This window comes from Branchiostoma lanceolatum, chromosome 14, assembly GCF_035083965.1.
Source record: "Branchiostoma lanceolatum isolate klBraLanc5 chromosome 14, klBraLanc5.hap2, whole genome shotgun sequence".
Taxonomy (NCBI): Eukaryota; Metazoa; Chordata; class Leptocardii; order Amphioxiformes; family Branchiostomatidae; genus Branchiostoma; species Branchiostoma lanceolatum.
Genome location: NC_089735.1, coordinates 16,314,920 through 16,333,213, shown reverse-complemented (window position 1 = coordinate 16,333,213; position 18,294 = coordinate 16,314,920). Strand labels below are relative to the sequence as shown.

The 18,294-nt window shown below is 40.2% G+C and overlaps 2 protein-coding genes across 2 annotated transcripts in view; both read right to left on the bottom strand.

The window, feature by feature from the left end:
- Positions 1 to 1,120: 1,120 nt before the first annotated feature.
- Positions 1,121 to 4,870, bottom strand: LOC136449005 (XK-related protein 6-like). The gene is made up of 2 exons (XM_066448760.1): positions 4,373 to 4,870; positions 1,121 to 4,124 (listed from the first exon to the last, which is right to left on the bottom strand). The coding sequence occupies exons 1-2, from the start codon at positions 4,394 to 4,396 to the stop codon at positions 2,784 to 2,786; spliced, it is 1,365 nt and encodes a 454-aa protein (XP_066304857.1). The 5' UTR covers positions 4,397 to 4,870; the 3' UTR covers positions 1,121 to 2,783.
- A 605-nt stretch (positions 4,871 to 5,475) lies between these two features.
- Positions 5,476 to 18,294, bottom strand: part of LOC136449004 (integrator complex subunit 10-like) — a 41,356-nt gene continuing 28,537 nt past the window's right edge. The window contains exons 17-19 of the mRNA XM_066448759.1: positions 12,369 to 12,531; positions 10,697 to 10,793; positions 5,476 to 9,435 (exon numbers count right to left, since the gene is read on the bottom strand). Coding sequence (XP_066304856.1) covers positions 9,279 to 9,435; positions 10,697 to 10,793; positions 12,369 to 12,531 — 417 coding nt within the window. The 3' untranslated portion in view covers positions 5,476 to 9,278. The remainder of the gene's footprint in view (positions 9,436 to 10,696; positions 10,794 to 12,368; positions 12,532 to 18,294) is intronic.

The following is an 18,294-nucleotide window of genomic DNA, read 5'->3' as shown; positions in this document are numbered from 1 at the left end:
GTCAGGCTTTCTATTTTGTCCTCTTTTAGTTATGTCGCCAACTGTGTTGAACAAAAATGCCTGAACTGAACACGTTAAAACCCAGCTGGACCCACACCTCTACTTGGAGAAAAGTGGGTGCCTCATCTCTTTATTTATTTGACCTACATATACGTTTATGCAAGGCCATCTGTTTACATGACCTGACACTGTCCCATGTCCTATAATGAATGCAGTTGTTAAACAATCTTTCCTTACTGATTATGCAAATAAGCTCCTGATTTGCATAATTAGCCATTGATTATGTTAAGTACCATCTGAGCTCTCTACATAGCAAACATCACGACGATCTGTCGACCCCTTCTCAAGTTATTCATGTCCGTATGTCATAACAAAAACACCCACTGCAGTTCTAAACAAGCCGCTAGGGGGCCCAAATTTACAGAACTTACTTTCTGTGGCATGAACTATCTACCACACAAAAATCACGACCATAGCAATTTCAGAAAATATGCCCCAAAATTTTGAAGCTCCGCTGCAGTACCTTAGGTACCCGCTAAAAGGCCCATCATCGAACTTGACCTTCCTTTCTGTAAGCCCTACGCATCCACTTAAAATCAGATCCATCAACAGCTTCTCGAGTTATGCTGGCGACATATAAATACACATCAACACAAAGCCTGCTGCAGTACCAACGGAAAATGCCAGGGGAACCATTTTTAAACTTGACCTCCGTTTTCACAACATCTACACACCTGCAAAAAATCATGAAGATCCATTAACGTTTCTGTCACTTTTTTGCCTACATACAAACACAAAAAAAGGCGAAGTCCGCTGCAGTACTGTTGAAAAACGCAAGGTGGGCCATTTTCGAACTTGACCTTCCTTTGCACAACCACTACACACCTACCAAAAATCATAAAGATTCATTGAAGCTTTCTTGAGTTATGCCCCTGACATACATACCGACCCACCCAACAGATTTTTCAACCGAAAACATCATCTTCTCCGAGTACAAGTACTCGGCGAAGATAATGATCAAGAGACATCAAGCTATCATTCAATGATACTGACTATATATAAAGGGTGTGCTACGAGACCATTTTTTCTGGTTTCTCCTCCTGGACTAAAGACTGTGAGCTAATTTTCAACAACTCTTGTAAACTTCGTTTCATTCACCTAAAATACTGGTAGTGTGACAGTCAACACAGTAACTGTCTCTATCTGACAACATCAACATTATATGGGGTATATGGCATGAAAATCAAAGAGACCCGTGGTTCATCATATTACATTCTTGCGATCGATACATGTCTTATCTTACATGTGCAAACTTCCATACATGTAGTTAAATGATAATTGTAGAAACTGACGCACACTGGGGCTAAATTATGCATTTAGCCTTAATATATATAACATCACTCCTAAACACAGTTATATACTTTGGCATCGTCAAGAACAAAGTAATTCATTAACAAAGCTAATGGGTTGCGTCGGAATACATCTTTTATATTTATAGCATTCTTTTAAACCTCTCTGTAATTATTGCTGAGGAATATTGTTCATTCCTATTTCATAACTACATTCGAATTGAGTATATACATGCCACATTTCTTTATAAACGTACAGATATGATAGAACAATACATGGTCAGCGAAATAATTGCAACAGATTCTGGAAATCACACTCTACGACTATTCTCTCGATACATTCTTCTATCCTTCATCACACCAATTCGGCAAGTCCTATTACTATTGTTTAATTTTTCTTTGATTTTGCAGCAGTAACTAGTATATCGTAAGTCGTTACCTTTTTTTTACTATTATCAAAACAGAAATAAACAAATGAAGATAAGATGACGGCGCACTAAAGTTGAATCAAAATCATGTCAGCGCCACCATCAAACAAGAGAAGAATTAAACAAAGATATAATAATGATACATAAACGGATAAATATTGTATGCAATAAAACATCAACTTGGGGTCCACTTTAACTTTCACTGAGCGCAAGTCCCCCTCGCTCCCTTGCTAGGTATTTCTTGTAGGATACAGATAAAATAATTCAGCCTTCTGCTTTAAACAGGAGCAAAACGTCCGAATAAGGAAGAAATTCTGAGGAGGGTACATTATCTCACAATTTATCTTAGAGTAGCAAAGAGAGGATTCACAAAGTAAGAGATGTTTGAAAGCACCGCCTGATAGAATGTGTGTCAAAAATGTGTCCTATGATAATTACTAGTATGTTTAGCCATACCTAGTATGGCTCAGCATATTCAATTGTTTTTACTCAATGACATGTTTCTTCTCCTTCTGCCTGTCAAATCTTCAAATCGATTCATCTCTGTCATTTTTTGACCAAATGACCTGAAATTTGACACAAAGGTAGTGTGGGCAAATACCCTAGGCGTTTTTTTTTCCATTTTTTTCGATGTAGACCTTTAAAGTGATTTTATTGAGTGTTTTTGTGACAGCCAATGGGAGCACGGCATTTCAAAATGCGACCGCCTAATTGGCCAATTGAGTTCATCAAGTTATCTTGCATTTCTGGGCGTGCTGCCCTAGTGTTTATACCAAATGTGGCATTGCGACTGCCTGGGACATGTGAGCACATGGCTTTGTTCACACTTTTGGCATATTACTAGTACTTCAGAATTATTTTTCTAAATTCTTTGCCATTTTCAAAACAAAGATGGACATCTCCATTTTTTGCATGGGGAGGAGTATGGCTAAACACGCTGTATTTGCTCAGGGGCAAATGACGGCCTTTTTAGTTGAAATTTGGCTGAGGAAATTAGACGTTGACGTTACCAGTGTTGTATAACCATGTCCAACATCTTGGTGTAAGTCGTCTTGGACCATTCGATGGTGGTTGTCTTGGTGTAGCCGGAGCTAGAGGAGCGTGTTTTGATGTACTGTGTCATCCTGTCTCGCCGTAAGGACCCAGCTCGCTTCCTCAGCGTGTAGACGTGATAGACAACGTTCAGTACCACGGAGACGGCGTACCCGGCCGCCAACACTCCCAGCGCCGTGGTACCGTACCATCGGTACGGGCTGAACACGTACCACAGCGTGACCATGGTGTAGTTCTCCACCGTGATGAGGATGGTGTTGGTGACCAGCGGGACGACGGTATGCTGCCGGGTGAACGTCACCCAACTCACCACGTCAATCGGTGCGACTGCCAGGATGCTGACCCAAACAGGCTGGAGCTTCAGTTCTTCTTCTCCCTGCACCGCAGCTTGCGTCTTCCCTACCTTCGTTTCCACCGCCGCCATGATGATCCAGTGCACGGCGATGGGGATAGCGATGAACGGCATCAGGAGTGAGCTGAACAAAGCGATGGTGGCCACCCTACAGCACACCTCCACTACCTTCCACGCCGCGAACAGGACATTGCTGATGATCTGAGTCCCCTTCTTGCCACGTTTCCAATAGTAGTACTCGTACACCATCAGGGCCTTGACGGCGGCGAGAAGGGAGGTCGTCACCGAAAAGATAATCTGGATGTTGACGGGCGGAGCAGGCGGACCGTCCGTCTGGTCACTGGAGGCTGTATCGGTGTTGATGAAGGAGATGTTCACGATACCGGGTTCCTCTCCTTTACTCCTGTAATGTTGCACGATCGTGATGTAGAGTTGTAGACACAGCTGCGGAACTGCCTCTAACATGGTCTCCACTAGATGGATCTGCGGTAGGAACGCGTACTTACTGTCCCCTATGTCCGAGCCTCTCTTGAAGCGCTGGTACAGAACCCAGTAGTCCACAAACACGCCCATCTGCAGGACGCACAGGACCAGCACCCACCAACCCCTGGTGATCACCCTGTCCATCTCCTGGTTTTCGTACCCTAAGCAGACCCAGGTCCACACCTGCATGACTATAGACGGCAGCAGGATGAAGGCTAGCGTCAGCCCGAACCAGGTGTAGTCCTTGCTGTTATAGTACATAACCGCTAGGAGGAGATCGGTCAGCAGATCCACCAGGTACAAGCCCAGCGGGAGCACGACAATGATCAGCACTTGGACGTAGAAGTTCTGTATTAGTGACGTCAGTTTCTCTACACATCCTGAACAGCATGTACAGTTACCCTTGTTATCGTCCTCGATCTTAACTGTTGTTGTTGTCTCATATCTCCTTCTTTTTGCCTGGAAAAAAGAGACGTATACTGGAATTGTGCAAGAAAAAGAAGCCTATACAAGTTTACGCATACTCGGTATCTAAAAATGCCAAATGTCTAACACAAGGAGGTACGCTTACGCATATTTGATTTATAACCAATCTTGCTCAACTGTTACGTAGTTGAGCCATCCGCCATTATTGTTTGCAGAAGCACAGTTAAGCACAAATTTAGACTTCAAGACAACCTTAAGTGCACATGGGATGAGAAACTTACCTTCCACCTGCCTCCGGTATCCATTGCTGTTAAGACGGTAGGAACGACGTCTTGGTCTCAAAGTAGGGCGTAAGAATGCTTATGTGCGCCCAAGGAACAGGTGTCAAAGGTGTGTTTGCGTTTGACACAAAGGTTAGCACCTAGTGCCCTAACCGCTGACACATACACAAACGTATCCGTCTACCGATGAACGCCAGATTCCAAATTTTGCTTGTTAAAAGTCTGGTGAGAATATACGCAATCTTTTCATTAGTCGATCTTAGAACAGATTGTAGAAGAGGTAAAATGGCGGACTACAAGGTAGGAGATTTGGGAAGCCTAGTATAACAATTTACCAACCGCCAACAGAAATAACAAAGGCTGAGCAAACAGGTCGACTCCGGACATTAATTTATTTTGCCGGGTCAGCTAACTTAAGCGAGGACCGCCCATACAGGTAAACATACATGTGTGCATTAGCGCCTTCAAACTGGTCTGGTTGGCCGTTGGTGCGACTTGATAAAGACAACAAAACACACAAAACGATGAAATTTGGTGAGCACTCGGTCAAATCGCTTGGTCGCAGCGAGGTCGCCAACGTGCCGAAAGTCCAGTGAGATACCTGCCTAACATGGCAACATGATATTTTAACCATTAGCAGCCTTTATATGGGGGTACTGAGCCTAGTACTAGTAACGCCTTAGAGGATAGAAGGTTAAACGTTTAGCATCGATTTGTAGTCAAAAGGTGGTCGTCTGTTAACATTATGTGTAAAACAATTATGTCTTCCATAAGCAAGAACTGTTGGTAATGACACATTCTTTATAAGACTGTTCTCTTCATATACTTCACAATATTCATAATCAATAGTTAAATTTGGTCTGCCAGTCTCTTATGGCCAGAGATGGAATCATATTCTAAACTGAATTTCAGTTTAGAATGAATGAATAGATTTGTTTTGCTGAGGAAACACATACACAAATGGAGCCAAAAACTTATTACAATTACCACCGTTTTTCATGGAGGTTCCAAAGAGACTACTAGTAGCTTTCTGGTTGACCAAACAAGTAAACTATAACATTAAGTATAACTATATCATTAAGAAATGACAAGCACAACACATAGGATGTTGTTCAATGTTTAATTTACAAGATATCAAATTGACCTGTGAATAGTTTCAGCAGGTTGGTAAGTTAATGAACAAAACAACTATTTTTACACAACCAAGTGATTTAATCAACTGACGTTTCGGTAACCGCCTATCTCCTTCCTCAGGACAATTCTGACTTGTTGAGTTTGCACTGCAGTTATAGGTGTTGCTGCTTAGTGATGCTAAAGTACATGTATACATTGGGACTGCATTAACTATCTATGCATATAATGCAAATAATTTATGTTAGGGACTAGCTGCAATGCAAAGTGAACCGGTCAGAATTGCTCTGAGGAAGGTGACAAACATTCATCAAAGTTACAAAGAATCTTTTTTTTCAGTCAAATTGTAACCTGTTATTCAGCCTTTTTTTCTCACAGTTTAACACAACTGCGTGACACTGTGTATATTCATATGACGTAAAATTGAACTACTTTTCAGTTACTACATGTAGTCTCTCGGTTACACGCAAACAAAACAATTACAACTGTTTGAATTTCCTATGGTTTTCAATTTCCTTCCTTTTTTTTCTTGCACATTTCATTATTTTTGTCAACCTGGAATGTACATGTACCTATACCGGGTCCTTTCTTTGGAATAGATTTGTGTTACATTCCTTGCTATACATGTACCTACATGTACACATACTGGAATGACTCAAAGTCCATGATATGATTTATGCATCAGCAATACTGATGCAAAAATGACTAATATAGACAATAGCAGTCATGCCTGGGCTGGGTTAATGTTTGATATGGGTGTTAATAATCATACAGGCTCTGTGCGTGCACCACTGTCAAAAATTCAAACATTAGAATCGATGTTGTTACTGTAACAATTTTTGGTTCAGCCCTTTTTAAGGACAGCAAATTTTGTCAACTTCTGGCGCATTTTACATTTAGATTTTCGTTTTTGTCGGGTGTATATGACATTAACAAAACTAGAGTTCGGCGATCCCATACCTTCGCCGAATGGTGTCAACTTGTATGAAAGATGTGTTTGAAAGGTGTGTTATGGATTGAATACTTAATGTATGATGATGTTCACCTTTATTTAACTTCCGAAAGAAAGTATCAAATTACCGTTATTTACAACTTTGGAATCAGGGCATGTTCTTATCAATCAAGCAAACTAGAAAGGCAACATTTTCGAGAAAATGCAGGATATCCCCTCCCATTTCCTACACCAGAAATATGTCATCCTTAGCATTTACTATAAGGGAATTATGAAGTTTCTGTATGAATTATGGAAAGGAGGTCTGCATTAGCATAAGTTATGTCCAGGTGTATGTACCTATTCAAAAGGTACCTACATTTGAAGTATGACATCCGTAGCATGTACCGTAAGGGAAATACAAGTTTCTGCATGACCTCATTAGCATAATTTATGTCCAGGTGTATTCACTTTTCCTAAAGGTGCCTACATCTCAAATATGGCATCCATAGCATGTACCGTAAGGGAAATACAAGTTTCTGCAAAAATTATGCAAATGAGGTCCTCATAATTTATGTTCTCATAGATTATGCAAATGAGGTCCTCATAAGCATAATTTATGGCCAGGTGTATCAACCTTTCTTAAAGGTACCTACATCTCAAATATAACATCAGAACCATGTACGAGGTACATATAACTTTCTGCAATACCATTGGTAGAGCTACCACCTCACATCTACTTGGTTTTGGGAAGAAGATGAAGAAAAAGAACAGGCAAGCAAACTGGGCTCCGGTGACGTCCCATGAGGAGCGCTCCTGGGGGAAAGTAAGTCACCCGCCCGCAGGCCTGTCAGTGCAATTTAACCTAAATATATAGACATAGTAGCAAATTGAAAGGGAATTTCAACTTTTTCTCATTAATCATGGAAAAAATGACCTGATTTGCATCTCATTATGTTAATCATCACTTATCGTTTCTACCTGCCCAAAACAATTAAGATCCACCAAAACCTGCTTTAGTTATCCTCCTCCAAAATTTAGATAATAAGATGCCCCCTGTAGTATCGTAGGAACCCCCCAGAAGACCCACCTTCGAACTTGACCTTCGTTTCCCCTACCCCCAACAACCAACTAAATTTCATCACGATCCAGTAAATCTCTCTCGAGTTATGTCGCAGACAAACAAATTGTCAAACACAAAACTTCCACTACAGCGCCAAAGGAACACCGCAGAAAACCCATCTTCGAACTTGACCTTCGTCTCCCCAACAGAAACTTACCTACCAAAAATCACCAACATTCGACGGGTCCCCCGAAAGTGCGAAATGGAACGAAATGGAACGAAATGGAACGAAATGGAACGAAATGGAACGAAATGGAACGAACTAAAACGTATGTTACATTATGAAATGAAATACCAATAGAACGCGAAATATAAGGAACGTTGTTACATTCACAGTAGACCGGAACAGGAAGTAAATACATAATATAACGTGTTTTATTTCTTGAATCTTTTTGATAATATTGAATACAACGTTTTTGGCTAGATTCTTCCCTGAAAATGGGGGCGCCGCGTGCAAAGAGCTCGGTCGCTCTTCCTTGATTTTACCAACTATCTGCAAATGAACTGCTGAAAATAGCAGGGAAAACAAGCTAACGGAAGTGAGTATCTAAGTAAGGACTAGATTATACAGAAATTGGTGGTAACATTGCATTTCATATTTCACCAAGAGGGCATGGGGCAAGCGTAATTCCATTATCTATACAGCGTGTTTGCGTGTTGTGAGAACCGTGAAATACATTTCCTCCCATTGTTTTGTCGTGACAAGGAAGCAGAAATGTCTCCAGAGGTAGTTCCCAGTCCACGTCCGTGATTGAATGGAGTGTCACATTGGTGAGGCAGCACTGAGTTGCATTTGCATATCATTAACGGAGGGGTCGATTCTCCCACAGCCGACCAGCCGAACAATTGGTTGTATGAAAATCATCGTTGCACATATGTGCATATGCTACGTGCTAGTTATGGACTATGTATAAACTGGGAAGTCGGAGTTTGATTGTACCTGTCGGTAGCAGGCCCATGTGCACAGTTCCCGTGCGCTGGCAACAGTGGCGGTTCATTTTCATGCGGGGCTCCATTTGCAACACGCAAACACGCTATTACTCTTGCCTCATGCCCTCTTGGCAAATTATGTTACCACCAACTTGTGTATAATCTAGTCCTTACTTCGATACTCAGTTCCGTTTGCTTGTTTTCCCTGCTATTTTCAGCAGTTCATTTGCAGATCGTTGGTAAAATCAAGGAAGAGCGACCGAGCTCCTTGCACGCGGCGCCCCCATTTTCAGGTAAGAATCTAGCCACACAAACACGGCAAAAACGTTGTATTTACTATTGTCAAACAGATTCAAGAAACAAAACAAGTTATATTATGTATTTGTTTCCTGTTCCCGTCTACTGTAAATGTTACAACGTTCCTTACATTTCGCGTTCTACTGGTATTTCATTTCACAATGTTACATATGTTTTAGTTCGTTCCATTTCGTTTCATTTCGTTCCATTTCGTTCCATTTCGATCCATTTCGTTCCATTTCGTTCCATTTCGCACATTCGGGGGACCGCATTCGACCTTGTCTTCGAGAGTTATACCAAGGAGGTTTAAATAGGATACCGGCGACACCATCACTCCACAAATCCAGACCAATCGCATACCCCCTTCTGCCTCACGGCGAAGGCAATAAAACACAGTGCATTCTGCATCACCCTCAGTCTGAGCCCTTCCTTGGGTCGAACTGGTACCTCAGGTGATACAAAATTGTTGTATTATATAAGACTCCATGTTCCGTCTACAAGAGGTTCTGTAGGATGATATCTCTCTCCTCAGTCAGGAACTTCTTGGTCAGGGTGTCCACGTGTTCCGAACAACGAGCCACCTGGCGCTCCATGGCCAATCGGAAGTCTTCTTTCACACCTTTGTGAACTCCTCTCGTCACTGTTCTTTGTCTGTGATCAAACAATAATAAAACTTTCATTTTTCACGGAAAATATGAGGTTAAGGCTCAAATCATGACATAGACATCTTAGTGAAAGTTTGATATGTCATATAGATTGTATTTCAAAGTTTTAGAAAATTATACAGTATTAGTTGTAACGTGTGTTGTTACTATACAAACATATCACCATCAACAGAAAGAAATTTCCTTATAGTTTAGAGCACAACTGTTAAGTCAATATTCATGGACTAACAGATATCATATCAGATCAATAGACCCTTTTCCAAAACTCTGACGCCATTATAAAATCTGTTCTTTCAAGAGCACAATCTAGCGCAAATATGCTTGAGTTGAACAAAAGAAGTCGAGCAGTAACTGTAATAGGTATATCAATTAGAATAAGGGGGCAGACCTATATCATTTTTGGTAATACTATACAATTACTTCCCCACCAACATTTTTGCCTAAGTCACGGACATCTCTACATCATTGTGCACTTGCGAGAGTAGATTTTGCAGTGGCACATGAGCTGGAAAGTAGTCTATTACACAACCAACATGTTCTTATGGTTAAATGCAATAACAACAGCTGAAAAAAAGAAACAAATTCAAAAGAACCACAAAACAAGAACGTTAACATCTTTCACAGCTTAAGGTTTTTTGCCCAGTCCATACCTCTGAACTGGTGTTGGAGATCTGTGTATGCAGTTAGGCAACAGGATAGAATAAGAGACATTGGAAACCAGCAATATTAGCAGGGACCATCAGTTAGGCAAATAGAAAAGTTTGACAGAATGTTAGGAGAACAAAAAAAGAGGGTCATTGATGATTGAGACAAGGTAAGGGGGCATGACTTTAATGGTGAATCTAGTTAAATACATCAAGATTTGCAAAGAATGGAAAAGGAGTGAGCAAAACATCACAGTGAGGATATGAAATCAAAAATAGAATGTCAGTGCCAGATAAAATGCTCAGCAATGCTCACCACAGTATACACACACACACACACACCCACACGCACATACATACGCACACACACACGCACACACACACACACTCTCACGCACACATACGCACACACGCGCACACACGCGCACACACACACAGTCACTTGTCTGTGACAGTCGCAAGTTGGCACACAAGACTTGATGCACTGTAACTTGTAAGGACTAAAACGATAATAAAAGCTACCTTGCAAGAGGGAACAGTCAGCTACCTCGTTCTTGTTTATCTTATACAGGCACAGGAAAATAGATGAACTGGTCACCTTACCTGGATATAGCTATTGTGCTGACAGGCAGAAGATCCAGGTTAATTTTGCCACCTTCAGGGGTCTTCAAGAAGGCAAACTCCTCCAGCATGTCAATGTCTGCCATTGAGTAAAGGTTTAACTTGAAATTCCAACACCTCCCTCCCCTTCAAAAACTACACAGATGTATCAATGATAAAGGTTACGTATGTATTGTACAATTCTGGTAATCTCCAAGCAGATCCACACCGGGCGTGAAAATCGTATATGCTAGCCAGAGAGGGTCCAATCAGCCCGGTATAATTATTATGATTTTCGCGCCCGGTGTGGATCTGCTTGGAGATTACAATTCTGGTGCTAAAAATGCAAATATTCTGAATTTGAAAATCTCCTTTCAGATTGACATTTGACATAATTTTCAGCATATTTGAGGCATTTTGTCACATTTCCATCGTTAATAAACAACACAAAAGCAAGCTGCACGAACACTCCTTACTTCTGTAGCATGTAAAAGAGATACCCAATTTTGTTGTTGTGTTCAGACATATTTGAAACTTCGTGGGGGAGTCAAGCAGCGGGCACCATTGTACGTTTGGTGGTTCATCAGAATGTTCATGAAAGTGGCGTACAATTCAAGCGTTGGTAGGAAGTGAGGATATTCAAAGACGTTTGTTCTTACGACACAGCAAAGTCACATTCATGAACAAAGGTGCAAACAAACAATATGTTGTGAATATGCCTGCAAAGTGTAATAAAGCAGATTGGAGTTATAATGCAGGAAAACGACCGAAAACAGCGACTTTGTTATCTCCATGAAAAATGGAGATATTGTTTTTGGTGTGTCTGTGTGTGTGTGTGTTTGTGTTTCCGGACTCTTGTAGTCAGCATAACTCAAGAACCTCCTGATGGATTACAATGATATTTGGTATGTGGGCGGGTGTTGTGAAGCCGAAGGTTAGGGTCGATTTTGGGCCCCCTGGTATGTGACCTTGGTACTGCAGCAGAACTTCAATTTTTGTATCTTTTGACCTAGACGTGCTGTGGTCTTGATTTTTGGGTGGCAGATAGCTTGTGATGTAATAAAGAAGTGGTGTAGGTTTGGGTCCCCTAGCAGCTTTCTCTGGAACTGCAAGGGCGTTTTTGTGAAAATCTTCTAGGGACAATAACTGAACAAAGGAACAACAGATTTCCATGATATTTAGTATGCAGGTAGCTTGGACAGAGATATACACAATGAAGTGCAAATTATGCTAATTGGGAATTAATTTGCATAGATAATGAGGAAAATCTATATTTGCAGTGTTTTCCATTATAAGACTCAAATACATGTAACATATGTAGTTTATGGAAAGTGGAGCATCAACAGATACCAATAATGCAAATAAATTCCTGATTTGCATAATTAATGCAAAAACACAGAAATTCATCAAATTGGAAAATTATAGAACTGTCAATATTGCAACATGTGTAAGTTAGATAAAGGTGTTTATGATTAAGCATGCATTATGTAAATGTGTAAGTCATTTGCATAAATAGAATTGTTCATGGAGATATGAGGTCGCGGAACTCTTGTTTTTTCTGTTTTGATTGGTGAGATTTGCCTTAAGACACGCTAAGTACAATGAATGAATGGATGGATGGATCGAATGAATGAATGAATGGATGAATGAACATTTGACTGAATGCAAAGGATACTGATGACATAGTTGAAGAAGATGTTGTAGGTAAAGCTCCCCTGCTGAACAATCTTTTCCACAGCCTTGATAAACAGCTCCTCCTGGCTGGGCCAGTCATACTGCAACATGACCATCAGGTGACCTAAGGACATGTCGTCCTCTGATTCACCCAAGGCATTTCTCTGGAAAAACAACCAAATAAACAAACACAGATCTTAATTATTGATAAGTAATCAACACTAGTAGTAAGAGTCTTTTAAAAATGTCATCTTAGACAATTTACATCCTAGAAACCAATAAGAAATTGAAGGACTTAAAAAAGGGTTATGCAAAGTAATGAATGCAAGGTACTGTAACTACTTTTCAGCTATATTGTATAATTCTATTCCATTTTGTTTCTTAAAGGCACCCAGAGCATTTTATGAGGCTTGAAAACTTGAAATATTCTAGTTCGGCTGTAATCTTTATGAAATTGACATTTATTTTTTTTAATGCCATTGTTTACCACATTTGCGTGCGGATTTCTTATCAAAAGTGCTCAAAAGCTGCACAAAAATAAGCTACATGAATGGTCATCTTTTAGTTTCACGCGCCTAGTGAAAATAGACCGATACCATAGCCCCACCCACCTCCGCCAAAACGTAGAAATGCAAAATTAAAACATAAAAATGATACTTGACAGACATGCAGTCACTCTCTCATTGGTCAAACCGCTAAATGTGATGGACAGTCAGGATCAGTCTATAGGTCTTGTAGTTTCTATCAGTTCTCACCACACAACGACATTGTGTATTAGCTCCTTTAATGTCAATATGCCCAAAAAATCCTCTCTTCCCTTTCAGCCACACCGTAAAATTGTGTGGAGCGCCGACTCTAAAGAGAAGTTCAAGGAAATTGTCAATACCCTCGAATTTACTTTCAATGTAGAAAACGTTATGAAAAACAGTCAAGAAACGTTAACCACGCCGAGTTTGAGCTCAATCGAAAATAAACTCACTGGTCTGTCATCGTTACTAAAGGAAGCTGATAAAAAATCACTAAAATTACGATGTACAGTCAAACCTGCCCAAGGCCACCAACCGGGGGACCGATCAAAAACGGTCGCGATGGACAGGTGGTCGCCATGAGGAGGATTCCAATCATAACATGTTTCCAGGTCGAGGTGTTCAAATAGTGTACTTCATCCTTCTACGTAGATGGTTGGAAAATTATGTGATTTAGACAGCATCACCCCCACCAGGTTCAATTCTCATTGACAGAAAGATCCTACAGAAATTACATTTTCTGTTATCATTGTAATATTTGTATACCGTTACATCGTGGACAAATGTTCGTCATAATTTTGACTAAAAAAAATGTCTGCCACGATGATCTCGCAGCGCACTCCCCCATTCACACGTTACGTTAAAGTAAGAGTACACACACTGACGCACGCATATAAAATCTAGGTGTTAAGGCCTAAGACGAATCCCTAGAAAACACCTGCTGACCCCAGCCTTCTTTTGGGCGCCAATCGCTGGATAAAAGGGGCAAAAAGTTTTCGATCTGACAACTGAAAGATGAAAACGGAAAGTTGTGATACCGCCGCCAAGCACGCGACCGCATTGAAAGGTAACAGTGGAGCAGAACGGACAGCGTGGGCGATTACAAGCAAGCAGCACCCAATATAGGTTTGTGAGAGTCATGGAAATGACAAGAAAATAAGAATATCAATTTTCATCAATTACGAGAGTATTCTAAATATTCATACACAGAAGCGTCGTGTTTTAGAAAAGTCAGCGTTATGCCGCCCAAAACAAAGATGGCGTCGCGGACCAAGGAACAACATGCTTGGCCGACGTTTTGCCCTCCGCCGCGGAATAATTTTCCGGCGGAATTTAGTTAGACAGACACATTTTTGTTGAAAATACAAGATCGTTTTGAAAATTGAGTTCAAACCGAAGCGAGCTTGCGGTAAACTACATTTGTATAAGATTACGATGGGCACAACAACATCGACATTTAAGTATAGTGGGAACGTTTTATTAAAACACTTCATGGAGGAATCGATGCTATTCATATCTTTTTGTCCGTCAAGGTCTTAAAACATTTCATCCGCGAAATCCGACAGCAAAATCCGATGTCACCACACGCTGGAAAAACGCGGTCACCATGGGCAGGGATTGTGCTCTGTGCGGTCCCAATTCGTGGCGGTCGCGTTGGACGGGTGGTCGCCTTGGGCAGGCCGCTTAATGCTTGTGCCTATGGGGAAAATTTTTGGGACCGAGAAAAAGCGGTCGCCATGGCCAGGTGGTCGCGTTGAAGAGGTGGTCGCCTAGGCAGGTTTGACTGTACAAGACAAGGCACAAATCAACATAACAAACACAAACACAAAAACAAGAAAAACTGGTTTAATGACAACTGTGCAACGGCCAGACGTAACCTAAACAATCTTGGTAAACTACTTTAAAAAAACTCCCGTGACCCTTTCATTAGAGGCAAGTACTTCAAAATGAAAAAAGAATACACTCGACTTATAAGAAAAACGAAAAAGTCATACAAAGACGAAATTCTACAATGTGTTACAGCTTAATTCCCAATCCGGCAACAATCCCTCAACATTTTGGCAATTAATCAAACAATTTAAAACAACTGATGTATCCACTGAGGAAGCAGTAGACAGTCAAGCTCTCCATACATACTTCAAACAGTTGTATGGAAGTGATGAAAAATCTAACTTACCCAAAACAAACAACAGCTTCCATATTCACATTGAAAATAAACTGAATGAAATGGAAACCGAACTGTCAAAACACAACCCTTTAGATACAGTAATACAATCAAGCGAAATCAATCAAGCAATCTCACAATTAAAGAATGGTAAAGCCTCAGGCAATGATCTTATATTAAATGAAATGTTGAAATGTGCCGCACATGTTCTAACAAAGCCGTTAGCAATTTTATTCAACCTAATCATGTCATCAGGCCACTTCCCTAAACAATGGTGCGAAAGCCACATTGTGCCACTTTACAAAGGAGGCTCTAAAGAAGACCTGAATAATTATAGAAGAATTTCTGTAACGAGTTGCCTAGCCAAATTGTTTACCACAATACTGAACACCCGCCTCTCTAATTATTAGACGAGCATTCACTTCTCTCCCCAAACCAATCAGGATTTCGAAAGAATTTTGGAACATGAGATAACCTTTTCGTTGTTGACTCCTTAATATCTAAATACGTTAATTCCAATAAACGCCTATATATGCTTGTTTTGTCGACTTCAGGAAAGCTTTCGACAGTGTATGGAGAGAAGGCCTTCGCTATAAAATACTCATGATCAGCTCAGGAATAGGTGGAAAATTCTATGAATTAATCAAATCCATGTATTCTAACTCCCAGACGTGCGTCAAAACTTCCACAGGTCTCACTCCTTTATTCGACACGGACAGAGGTGTAAAGCAGGGCTGTAATCTGAGCCCTACACTTTTTAACCTGTTTATCAATGACCTTGCTAAAGAGTTATAACCCCGAATGCGTACCTCCCACTTTGCACAATCTTTTTGTCTCTTGTCTACTTTATGCCGATGACGTGGTGATTTTCTCAGAGACCGAAGAAAGGTTACAACATGCTTTAGACAGACTTGATATGTTTTGCACAAAATGGAAATTACAAGTGAATTAGAAAAAAACAAAAGTGGTGATTTTCAACAAAACTGGACGCCTACATGTATATCTTCAAAATTATAAAATCCATAAAAAAATTATACTCTAACGTTAGATATTGCGTGAAAACACCGAATGGCCTATCATCCTTCTTCCAATCAACCTGTGGGGTACGTCAAGGTTGCAATCTTAGCCCTCTTCTCTTCAACTTGTATTTAAATGATCTCCCAAACATCTTAAATTCATGATCCTCAGACCCTCTAATTTCAAAAGACACAGTCACCTATTAGCAGTCTATTCTGGGCCCATGATCTCGTTCTCCTGTCAAAATCGGAGGCAGGCCTAAAAGAATGTCTAAATACACTTGATCAATTTTGCTCTATCTGGAAACGATCAATAAATGAAAATAAAACTAAAGTTATGATATTCTCCAAAAATGGACGAACTAACAGCCAACATTTTCCGTATACACCACAAGGCCGCAACATTGACATCACAACCTCCTATGCACATACCTAGGAGTTGATTTCACCCCCTCAGGTTCATTTAACCGTGCCACCAAACAGCTACGGCTTAAAGCTCTTCGTACTTCATTCAAATTAAAATCTCTGCTGTCAACAAATTTTAACCCATCTATTTCGCTCGCCCTTGACCTTTTTAACAGCTGCATCAAACTGATTTTATTGTACTGCAGTGACGTTCTCGGAACAAATGCACAGGGTAGAGACCTTATTTTCCACGGAATAAAAGAATATCAAAATGAAATTACCAGAGTATCAATAGCTAAGACCCTCAATACGATATTGGGGCCAGAAAACATCACATCATTAACTCACATCATTAGTAATAAGAGCTTCCCGTATCGTCAAAAAATCAGACCCTTCCCCTACCTGCCCCGTTCTTGTTTGTTTTAAAAATACAGCAACAAACTGAATATTATCTATCAATCAAACTTGCTGAAGGAAAATAATATAACACTTGAGCAGCCAACAATATCCTACGAAAATCCAGACTTAGAGTTTGTACTCTTGAACTATTGCAAAATTTCACTTGGCGTACCCAAAAGTTCTGTTAACGCGAACTAGGAGTATTCCCACTATATATCGATTCACAGACACAGTTGATAAAATACTGGTTCAGATTACATAATCTGCCGAATGACAGACTTGTAAAGAAAGCATCATGATACTTCTGTTGAGCTACAACAAGACTGGGCTGTCCATGTACAAGACATGTTATGTAGACATGGCTTCCAAAATGTTTGGCTTAATCCTGCTGTTAATGCCAACCATTTTGGTGACATCTTCAAGAATCGTTTGAAAGACACATTTCTCTCGGGCTGGAGACAAGAAATAAAGAGCATGAACAAACTCAGCACTTATTGCAAAATTAAAAAACAATTCTGTTTTGAAAACTATCTCTCATCCATTCAAAGCAAATCTGTTAGAAATAGCATAACGAGACTGAGGATTAGTGCCCACTCCTTACAAATTGAAAAGGGCCGACACTTCAACACGCCAGCCAAAGAGAGACTATGTCCAACATGCCATAATGATATTGAAAATGAATTTCACTTCATTATGGACTGTCCAACCTATGCCGATGACCGACAAAAATTGTTACAATCTATTGTATGTACGTCCGACACAATATCCGCACCTACAAGGACAGAGTTATTTAATATGATACTATCATGCCCTGTTCATATATCCACCTATGTAGGCAAATTTGTATATAACTCTGTGCAAAAACGAGACAATATCATACATTCCTGACACAGCATACTGTTACCAACATATTGTATTCTAGACCGTTAGCATGTACATTATTTTATAGACTATTTTACTGTTAGTCATAGATTAGATTAGTTCTCTATATCTGTCAACAATTAGCAATAGCTTAATTATCATGCACGTAAGTTGCCATACATTGTACCAGCTACAATTGTCGTAGAATAAAGTTCTTCCTGTATCATGAAAAAATATTCAAGGATGTGAATTTTTTCATTGGTTCAGGGAGCATTGAAACAGCAAGTTCTTACTGCTATTTAGGTTTGATGTTGTTGTCGTCGGGAAGTTTTTCTCTTTCCAAAAATCAATTATCACAAAAAGCATGTAAAGCCATTTTCAGTCTCAAACATTTGATTCACTCACCATTGTCTCCTAAGGCCCTGTTAAGGATATACAACGCATGTATTAAGTCTATCATGTTGTACGGTTGCGAAATCTGGGGAAAGGATTACCTGAACGATAAGTGTCCTTGGCTATCGAGATAATTCAAACAGATTTTGTAAAAATATACTT